This window comes from Bubalus kerabau, chromosome 19 (assembly GCF_029407905.1).
Source record: "Bubalus kerabau isolate K-KA32 ecotype Philippines breed swamp buffalo chromosome 19, PCC_UOA_SB_1v2, whole genome shotgun sequence".
Taxonomy (NCBI): domain Eukaryota; kingdom Metazoa; phylum Chordata; class Mammalia; order Artiodactyla; family Bovidae; genus Bubalus; species Bubalus kerabau.
In genome coordinates, this window is record NC_073642.1 from 5952329 (window position 1) to 5963500 (window position 11172).

The window sequence follows — 11172 nt, forward strand, 5'->3', positions numbered from 1 at the left end:
TGCTGTCCAAGGAACTTTCAGGAATCTTCTTCAGCACCACAGTTCAAACACATCAATTCTTTAGCATTCTGCCTTCTTTACAGTCTAGCTCTCACAACCGTATGTGACCACTGGGAAGACCATAGCCTTGACTGTATGGACCTTTGTCAGCAGAGTAATGTCTCTGCCTTTCCAAACACTGTCTAGGTTTGTCATGGCTTCTTTTTCTTCTTCTTCTTCAGGAAATAACTTCTCTTCAGGAAAATTGGAAATATCAAGGGAACATATCACCCAAAGATGGACACAATACAGAACAGAAATGATAGAGACCTAGTAGATGCTGAAGAGATCAAAAAGAGGTAGAAAGAATACACTGAAGAACTAAATAAAAAATATCTTAATGAACTTAACTGAGGGCTTATATGCTCAGAGCTCAACCTCTGTGAGGTTATACTTAAGTCAGTAAACTCTAAAGGATGATGCCATCAGGGTATTGTTTTTGATATGTCAGCAAATCTTGACAACCCAGCAGTGGCCACAGGACTGGAAAAGGTCAATTCTCACCCCACTTCCCAAGAAGGGTATGACTAAAGAATGTGCTAACCACACCAGACAATTGCACTCATATCTAGTTTTACCTATGTGCATATTTAACATATTTTAAAGGCCACACTTGGAGGTCTACAAGAATGTCATTTAAAGAGAGGTCTTTGTATTATTCAAGTCTGAGAAACACTATTGTTTGATTGCCATCTCTGCAATCTCCTTAGCTACCAACTCCCTTAGTCCTGTTTTGCTGCATACACTTTTGTGAAAAGCTGAGATTTCACAATTTATCAGCTACTGCCACAATAATCTTCATAGTAGCACTATTTACAATAGCCAAGACATGGAAACAACCTAAATGTCCATCAACAGATGAATGGATATGTGGTATGTATATACAATGGAATACTACTCAGCCATAAAGGAGAATGAAATAATGCTATTTCCAGCAAAATGGATGGATCTAGAGATAATCATATTAATTGAAGTAAGTCATGAAGAGAAATACAAATACCATATGATGTCACTTAGATGTGCAATCTAAAATATGATACAAATGAACTTATCTATGAAACACAAGCAGACTGACAGATATAGAGAACAAAATTGTGGTCAGCAAGGGGGTAGGGGGTGAAGAGGGGTTGTATTGGGAGTTTGGAATTAGCAGGTGCAAACTATTATACAGAGAATGGATAAACAACAAGGTAACTATTTTCTATATCTTATAATAAATCATATGGAAAAGAACAATGTGTGTGTGTGTATGTGTGTGTGTATATATATATATATATATATATATATCAGTCAGTGCTCAGTTTAGTCACTCAGTCGTGTTGGCTCTTTGTGACCCCATGGACTAAAGCATGCCAGGCTTCCCTGTCCATCACCAACTCCTAGAGTTTACTCAGGAGAAGGCAATGGCACCCCACTCCAGTACTTTTGCCTGGAAAATCCCATGGACGGAGGAGTCTGGTAGGCTGCAGTCCATGGGGTCACTAGAGTCGGACACGACTGAGCGACTTCCCTTTCACTTTTCACTTGCATGCGTTGGAGAAAGAAATGGCAACCCACTCCAGTGTTCTTGCCTGGAGAATCCCAGGGATGGGGGAGCCTGGTGGGCTGCCGTCTATGGGGCCGCACAGAGTCAGATACAACTGAAGCGACTTAGTAGCAGCAGCAGCAGCAGAGTTTACTCAAACTCATGTCCACTGAGTTGGTGATACCATCCAACCATCCCATCCTCTATCATCCCCTTCTCCTCCTGCCTTCAATCTTTCCCAGCCTCAGGGTCTTTTCCAATGAGTCAGTTCTTTGCATCAGGTGGCCAAAGTATTGGAGTATCAGCTTCAGCAGTAGTCCTTCCAATGAATATTATATATTATCGTATATAATTATTATATATTATATTATATTATATATTATATATTATAATATATATTATATTATTTATTATATAAATACATTATATAAGTAAATAATTATTATATTTATTATTATATAATATAATATATAATATGTTCTATTTGTTATATATTATATATTATTATATTATATATATAATATTATATATAATATTTAATATATTATTATATATAATATAATATATAATACATGCTGTATTGTTTTTAGTTGCTCATTCATGTCTGAATCTTTGCAACCCCATGGACTGTAGTCCTCTGGTCTTTTCTGTCCATGGGGATTCTCCAGGCCAGAATACTGGAATGGGTTGCCACGCACTCCTCCCGGGCATCTTCCCAACCCAGGGATTGAACCCAAGTCTCCCACATTGCAGGTGGATTCTTTACCATCTGAGCCACCAGGGAAGCCCAAGAATACTGGAGTGGATAGCCTATCCCTTCTCCAGGGGATCTTCCCATTCCAGGAATAAAACTGGAATCTCCCACATTAAAGGCAGATTCTTTACCAGCTGAGTTACCAGGGAAGCCTATATATATGCCTATATATATTATATATCTATATATAAAGTGATTTTGATGTACAGTAGAAATTAACACATTATTATAAATCAATTATACTTTAATAATTTTTTTAAATGCTACATAACAAACCACCCCAAAACTTATTTTAAGCAACAGTCACCATTTTCTCTTATAGCTGGCTCTGTTTTTCACTTCATATCTATGGATTAATTATTGTGGTTCAGCTTTACATATTTTTCTCCTTTTTCCTGGACAACCAGGCAAAGGCACAAAAAGGAAAGAGTAGAGGCTTCTTCGGAGAAGGCGATGGCACCCCACTCCAGTACTCTTGCCTGGAAAATCCCATGGACAGAGGAGCTTGGTAGGCTGCAGTCCCTGGGGTCGCTAAGAGTTGGACACGACTGAGCGACTTCACTTTGACTTCACTTTCATGCATTGGAGAAGGAAATGGCAACCCACTCCAGTACTCTTGCCTGGAGAATCCCGGGGACAGGGGAGCCTGGTGGGCTGCCGTCTCTGGGGTCGCACAGAGTCCGACATGACTCAAGCGACTTAGCAGCAGCGGCAGCAGCAGCAGAGGCTTCTTGAGACCTACACTCAAAACTGGCGCGTTATTACTTTTGCCTACTTGCCATTAACCAAAACAAGCAGTCTGACCAAGTTCAAAGTCAAAGGATGGGGAAATACATTCCTCCCACCTTGAGACAATGGCAAGGGTATTGTTGCAAGGAGTGATGGATTAGGGCCAATCATTTACTTTACCATTGTCAGTGACCCGTTGGGAATCCTGGATACTACCTTTTGTCTGTTTTTGTTAATAACACCTGAGCACTTATATTGAGCACAATGTTTGCTGAAATAACTTTATGGTTCTGGACAAGCTAGGTGAGATGATACACTGATTAACAGGACAAAGGTAACATATACGCCTAGCCAAGAAGAATGAGTAACTTCTATCTGTGAGACCATAAGAATAGCAACATATTAGGAACTGAAAACAAATCACCCATGCTCTGAAATCAGTTTTTTAGATTTCTGTTGAATATAGTCTTTATCATTATACATGTATACATATGTATGTATACATACAAATACACTGTAGTTCACAATAGTATATGAGACACTTTGTTCTTATAAATGTTTAATTGTACATTATTTTCCTGACTCTTGTGCTCATTTCTATATCACAAAGTCTTGAGTGACAAGAATTGTTCACTATTTTTGTTTATATAATAGAAACTAAATGTTACAAATTTATTCCATCTTCATGATTGCAAACATTACAGGGCAAGGTGGGTAAACAAGGCTAATAAAAGCAGTCTCTTTTCTTCTATTTAACCAGATGCAGCATTTTGACACTTTTATGATATGCAAGTTGTCTTAATTCATTGATGACTCATTGACTTACTATGAAGGCCAGCAACAGCAAATCATTGCAATGTGGGATCTTTCTCCATACCTACTCCAAGTATCTTAATTTCTGAACTACACCATGAACTAAGAAATTATATTCAATGAAACATTCTTGAAGCTTCCACATTTTTATCTGACACCTCTTACTAAGGCAGGGAACTGTCTGATAAAGACTGTTTTCCTTTAATTTAATTTATTAATTTTTGGCGTGTTGGATCTTTCCTGCTGCATGGGCTTTTCTTTAGTTGTGGCAAGCTGGGTCTGCTCTCTAGTTAGAGCACAGGCCATCGGGCTAGCAGGCTTCTGCAGTGGCAGCTCCCAGATTCCAGAGCACAGGCTCAATAGTTGTGGTGCATGGGCTTAGCTGCTCTGAAGCATGTGGGATCCTCCTGGATGAGGGATCAAACCCGTGTCTCCTGCATTGGCAGGTGGATTCCTCACCACTGAGCAACCAGGGAAGTCCAAGACTGTCTGCTTAGCTAACCTGAGCCACCAGTAATCTTAACCATTAAGTTAATATATAAAAATAAACTGCTCTTGATAAATGTAATATTGCCTGCCATATCAGTGAACAGTGTCACAATCATCAGTGGCTGCAGCCAAGCAGCCACCACCAAAGGTGTGCTAGTGAGCTGGTGAATCATCTGGGAACTCAGGAAGGAAGCAAAGAATACCTGCCTTCTAGCAGCCGTGAGACTGCAGCCACTCCCTAAGGTCAGCCCTGAGTTTCCTCAGGATGTGAAAACACACAATATTGGCCCCACACAGATGAGGTGCCTATCAGAGGAAGGCTTTCAGTGAGCCCAGACTCTTGCACCTTCCCATATATAGAAAGGCACTAAATTCCTTAACTTGGGATATCTGGTTTTGTTTAATTAACCAGAATCATTTGTTATCGTGCCCTTTGTCACAAACTCCTATATCCTATGCATCCTAGCTTCCTCTTCATCTCCTCAGAGCAGTTCTCTCAGGGACGCTTGAGATGCTGCCTCATGGGCTTGACGTTCTAAAAATTCCCACTGAATAAAACATAATTCTCAACTTTCAGGTTATGAATAAATTTTTAGTGGGCACTCCCAAACATTGACTGAAGCTGTTGTGCCAGATCAATTTTCAGAACACTAATTCCCTGAAAGAGAAATCATAACCAGCTGCTTCCATGAACAGTGACCCCCCAGTACAGTGTACCTAGTATCCAGAGTATAACCAAAAACTTCAGCTAGCTCTAGTCATCCTGAGTGGTTCATTGGTATTTACATACGAGTACATGTTAAGCCTAGTATTGCATCTGTAATCCCAAGAAGTCATTCAGTTTTAACACATTGAGTTGCTGCAAAATGCCAGAGCAAGTGAGAATTCACCTCAAAGCAAAGAGTTCATCATCTTTTACAGATATTAACATTGGATTCACACAGCAGTAGCTTGTAGTAAGCAGCAGCTGGAAGTGAGAACTTAGTTCCCTGACTGGGAATCAAAACTGGGAATCAAACTTAGTTCCCTGACTGGTTGCCTGGATGGAAACCAGGAATCCTAACCTCTAGAACACAGGGGTCAGTGTGTAGAATCTAAGTCTCTAGACTTTGTTTCTTTGTAAGAAAAAAATCAGACAAGGAGTCAGAAGCTATAGAGCAAAGAAAGTATTAGAAAAGCAGAGTACGTGTGGAAAGACGCATGGGCAAGCAGTTGCTAGAGTCATGTGTTTGGGAATTTAAAATTCTTTGTAAGAGGGCAGTCTTTTGGGTCTTTGTCTTCTTCTTGGCCTGTCATCTTACTTTGACCCCTACTGGTTAATTTATCTTAGGGCCATCCCCTGGGTGCACCCCTTAGTCGAGTTGGATTTTATGTGTGGGGGATAGCAATATTTATTATGGTCTGGCATCCCCTGCCTCTGTAGTTGTTGCAGGGAAGGGCCAATTTTGACTCCATTATGAATCTATATGACTATAACCTTGGCTTTTTATTGCTTTTGTTATTATGTGAGTGTGTTAGTCGCTCAGTTGTGTCCAACTCTTTGCTACCCCATGGACTGTAGCCCACCAGCCTCCTCTGTCCATGTAATTCTTCAGGCAAAAATACAGGAGTGGGTTGCCATTCCCTTCTCCAGGGGATCTTCCTGACCCAGTGATCAAACCCCATGCCTGCATGCATGCTAAGTCGCTTCAGTCGTGTCGGACTCTGTGCGACCCTATGGACAGCAGCCCCCAGGCTCCTCTGTCCACATGATTCTCTAGGCAAGAATACTGGAGTGGGTTGCCATTTCCTTCTCCAGTCTCCTGCATTACAGGCAGATTCTCTACCATCTGAGCCACAGGGAAGCCCACTTTTGTTATTATAATCATACATAATGACCTGTCTCAGGGAACCCTGCCCCTCTACCTGAAGACATTAACACTTAGGCAGGCAGTCCAAGGCCCTTTAAGGAGGCGGGGAACATTCTGGTTTATGCTTTCCTTAAGCCTTGTGCAACAATGTATCTTGCCCAGGAATTGGCCTTTCTTTTTTTTTTTTTTTTTTCAAAGAAATAAAACATTTTTAATCTGAAAGTACAGTATCTTGAAAAGCACAGTAGTACAGAACAACAGGGGCTGGTATTGAGTGAACAAGAAGAGTTACTGACTGGAGGGGGTGAGGGTGGGAGATGGTAGAGCTGAAGGGGCATCAGAAACAGGAGACAGAGGGCAAGCTGCGATTCCATACCAGCAGTTGATGGCACAGGTTCTGGTTCCTTGCTGGATTCAATTCTGTCTACCTTCTTGAAAGAACAATCCAGTGATGTCTGAGTGGTAGCTCTTTTTTTCTCATCATAAATGCCAGGGTAGCACTGGATTACATTCTGAATGGCTGCTGCAACCTTCATGTACCATCCTACATTTGGGGCCTGTGCCTCAAAACCTAACAGTGCCTCCTCAAACAGAGCTAACTTATGTGATTCGAGGGGAAAACACACGTTTACGTCTTCAAATGTTCACAACTTGAAGGTTCATATATAGAGATTTACAGCAGAATGAACTGAACAAGTACAGTAATACAGACTAGAGGAGAACAAAGGTATATTTCAGGTCCCTGAAATATGACAGGGACAATCTAAAACAGCATTAGGAAGCAGAGCTCATGCTCAACATTGGCAGGCAGAAGGAACAGGACAAAAATAAAAGTGAAGCTGTCACAGAAAAGCCAGCTTTCTACTAAGTTAGGTATTGTGGGAGACTGTTAAGTCACGTATTGGCAGTCTCACCAATAATGTGACCACATTTGCGATCAGAATTTTCAACAATAAAATTATTTACATATGTATGAAAGTGAAAGTGAAGTCGCTCAGTCGTGTGCGACTCTTAGCAACCCCATGGACTGCAGCCTACCAGTCTCCTCCGTCCATGGAATTTTCCAGGCAATAGTACTGGAGTTTGTTGCCATTTCCTTCTCCAGAGGATCTTCCCCACCCAGGGATCAAACCCAGGTCTCCCGCATTGCAGGCAGGTGCTTTACCATCTGAGCCACCAGGTAAGCCTATATAGTACAAATATTATTCTAACTTTTAATTTCCCAAGCATGTTCATTCACATCTGACTGACTGACAGTACATAATATTCTTTTGCAATAAGTCAGTCAGGACATCTGTGTTATCCCAGTTATACAAAACCAGACACAAATGGTGTTGGGACTTCCTTGCCTGAAATTACTAAGCATGTGTCCATATATTTTTAAAATCTCTTTATTTCCATTCTGCCCCTTTGGCTAAATTTTATTAATACAATATCTACCCTTCTCTCATATCCCCCTCTCCTGTGGAAGGCATCACTATCCAGCCACCCAAGCCAAATCTCCTTTGTCATCTCCCGACCAATAGTCATCAATGTTAACAAGACATCTTCCTAAATTTCTGGGATTGATTTCTTTCCCATTAGAGTTCCTTTTTGCAAGTCCATTTCTTCCTCGTAAGTTTGACATGTGAGCCCTTAATTGCTCTGCCGCAGTTTTCTCTTCTTCAGTCAGCGGTAACAGCTCCAGGTCTGTTTCCTTCTGCAGTTCTTGTATCAAGGTCATAGTCTTATTGAAAGTAGCACAAATGCGGCTTTTAGTCTCTTTCTTCTCCACAGCAATTGGTTTAAAACAAACATGCAAAGTCTGATATCGAGACTTTATTGTTGACAATTCCTTTAAAAGTGTAACTGGATTTTTCTTGCCTGCTGAATCAGGATAATTAGTCTTGATTTCATATTCCAGCCTGTACTGAATGTAGTCCAGATCAGAGTCAGCTTTCTGGAACATAAGTTCCAGCTCACCGACCTCCACCTCCATATTGAATAGTTCAGAACTGGCCTTTCTTTAGGAGCAAATGAGCACACAGAACAAAGCTTACTCATGAAAATACTTTTCTTAGACTCTATGTTAATGATTATAATTGTAACAAATCTCGCCTGTTAATCTGTTTCTTAAAACAATGTATCTTTTGCAGAAAAGCGTTGCCTGGAACACTTCTTCAGGTTTCCTTCTATTTAATCTTGTACTGAAGCTATCTCAGGATATAAGCCTTGGGAAAGGGTCCAGTGGAACTCTTACAACCTCCAGGTATTCTTCTTATCTATTATCAGCAGCCTTTGAAAAGTATATAATGTTCTGTGTAAAACAGTGAGGTGGGTACTCTTTTACCCCCTTCTGATATCTATGTCAGAAGCTTTCTCTGTCCTGTCACTTTAAATAAAACTTTGTTACACAAAGCTCTGATCGACTGAGATCTTGTCTTTTGGTCTCAGGGTAAAATTTTCTCCTTCAGAGACCATGGATACCTGCACCATTCACAGTAAGTTATCAACAACCCATCCCTAATGGCCTGCCTCAGGGATCCCTGCCCCCTGCCTGTTTTTGTTCAGTTGCTCAGCCACGTATGACTCTTTGTGAACCCATGGACTGCAGCATGCCAAGTTTCCCTGTCCTTCTCAATCTCCTGAGGCTTGCTCAAACTCATGTCCATTGAATCAGTGAGCATCCAACCATCTAATCCAGTGTCATCCCCTTCTCCTCCTGCCTTCAATCTTTCCCAGCATCAGGGTCTTTTCCAATGAGTCGGCTCTTTTCATCATGTGGTCAAAGTATTGGACCTTTGGCATCAGCCCTTCCAATGAATATTCAGGGTTGATTTCCTTTAGGATTGACTGGTTTGATCTCCTTGCAGTCTAAAGGACTCTCAAGAGTCTATCCAGCCCCACAGTTAGAAAGAATCAGTTCTTCAGCACCCAGCCTTCTTTATGGTTTAAGACTCACATCTATACACGACTACTGGAAAAACCATAGCTTTGACTATATGGACTTTTTCCAGCAAAGTGATGTCTCTACTTTTTAATACACTGTCTACGTTTGTCATAGCTTTTCTTCCAAGGAGTAAGCGTCTTTTAATTTCATAGCTGCAGTTACCATTTACAGTGATTTTGGAGCCCAAGAAAATAAAGTCTGTCACTGTTTCCATTGTTCCCTTATCTATTGGCCATGAAGTGATGGGACTGGATGCCGTGATCTTAGCTTTTTTGAATGTTGAGTTTTAAGTTTATTTTTTCACTCAACTCTTTCACTTTCATCAAGAGACTCTTTAATCCCTTTTCACTTTCTGCCATAAGGGTGGTGGCATCTGCATATCTGAGGTTATTGATATTTCTTCCAGAAATCTTGATTCCAGCTTGTGCTTCACCCAGCCTGGCATTTCACATGATGTGCTCTTCATATAAATTAAATAAACAGGGTGATAATATACAGCCTTGATGTCTCTTTTCCCAGTTTGGAACCAGTCCATTGTTCCATGTCCAGTTCTGTTTCTTCTTGACCTGCATACAGGTTTCTTAGGAGGCAGGTAAGGTGGTCTGGTATTCAGTTTTTCACAGTTTGTTATGATCTACACAGTCAAAGGTTTTATCATAGTCAATGAAGCAGAAGTTTTTCTGTAATTCTCTAGCTTTTTCTATGATCCAACAGATGTTAGCAATTTGATCTCTGGTTCCTCTGCCTTTTCTAAATCCAGCTTGAACATCTGGAAGTTCTCAGTTCACACACTATTAAAGCCTAGCTTGAAGTATTTTGAGTTATTACCTTGCTAGCATGTGAAATGGGTGCAATTGTGGGGTAGTTTGAACATTCTTTGGCATTGCCTTTCTTTGGGACTGGAATGAAAACTGACCTTTTCCAGTCCTGTCGCCACTGCTGAGTCTTCCAAATTTGCTGGCATATTGAGTGTAGCACTTTCACAGCATCATCTTTTAGGATTTGAAATAGCTCCACTGCAATTCCATCACCTCCACTAGCTTTGTTCATAGCGATGTCCCTAAGGCCCACTTGACTTTGCATACCAGAATGTCTGGCTCTAGGTGAGTGATCACACCATCATAGTTATTTGGATCACTAAGATCTTTTTTGTATGGTTCTGTGTATTCTTGCCATGTCTTCTTAGTATCTTCTGCTTCTGTTAGATCCATACTATTTTTGTCCTTTACTGTGCCCATCTTTGCATGAAATGTTCCCTTGGTATCTCTGATTTTCTTGAAGAGATTTCTGGTTTTTCCCATTTTATTATTTTCCTCTGTTTCCTTGCCTTGTTCATTTAGGAAGCCTTTTTTATCTCTCCTTGCTATTCTTTGGAACCCTGCATTCCAATGGGTATATCTTTCCTTTTCCCCTTTGCCTTTGGCTTCTTCTCTTTTCTCAGCTATTTGTAAGGCCTCTTCAGACAACCATTCTGCCTTTTGGCGTTTCTTTTTCTTGGGGATGGTTTAGATCACCACCTCCTGTACAATGTCACTCACCTCTGTCCATAGTTCTTTAGGCACTCTGTCTATCATATCTAATCCCTTAAATCTATTTCTCACTTCCACTTTATAATCATAAGGAATTTGATTTAGGTCATACCTGAATGGTCTAGGGGTTTTCCCTACTTTCTTCGATCTAAGTCTGAATTTTGCATTAAGGAGTTCATGATCTGTGCCACAGTTAGTTCCCGGTCATGTTTTTGCTGACTGTCTAGAGCTTTTCCATCTTTGGCTGTAAAGAATAAAATCAATCTGATTTAGATAATGACCATCTGGTGGTGTCTCTGTGTTGAGTCATCTCTTGTGTTGTTGGAAGAGGGTGTTTGCTATGACCAGTGCGTTTTTTTGCCAAAACTCTGTTAGCCTTTGCCCTGCTTCATTTTGTACTCCATGGCCAAATTTGCCTGTTACGCCAGTTATCTCTTAACTTCCTACTTTTGCATTCCAGTACTCTATGATGAAAATGACATCTTTTTTTTTTTTTTTTTTTTTTTTGGTGTTAG

The 11172-nt window shown here is 40.6% G+C and overlaps 1 protein-coding gene across 1 annotated transcript; it reads right to left on the reverse strand.

Moving 5' to 3' along the window:
* Nucleotides 1-7676: 7676 nt before the first annotated feature.
* On the reverse strand, nt 7677-8209 carry LOC129634481 (spindle and kinetochore-associated protein 2-like). Its single transcript, XM_055556739.1, has one exon. It carries the CDS (start codon nt 8175-8177, stop codon nt 7677-7679), a length of 501 nt encoding a protein of 166 aa, XP_055412714.1. The 5' UTR covers nt 8178-8209.
* Between the last annotated feature and the right edge of the window lie 2963 nt (nt 8210-11172).

What these genes read in the sequence shown, in the direction of transcription:
- LOC129634481 (XM_055556739.1), bottom strand. Translation starts at nt 8,177, where the DNA reads ATGGAGGTGGAGGTCGGTGAGCTGGAACTTATGTTCCAGAAAGCTGAC.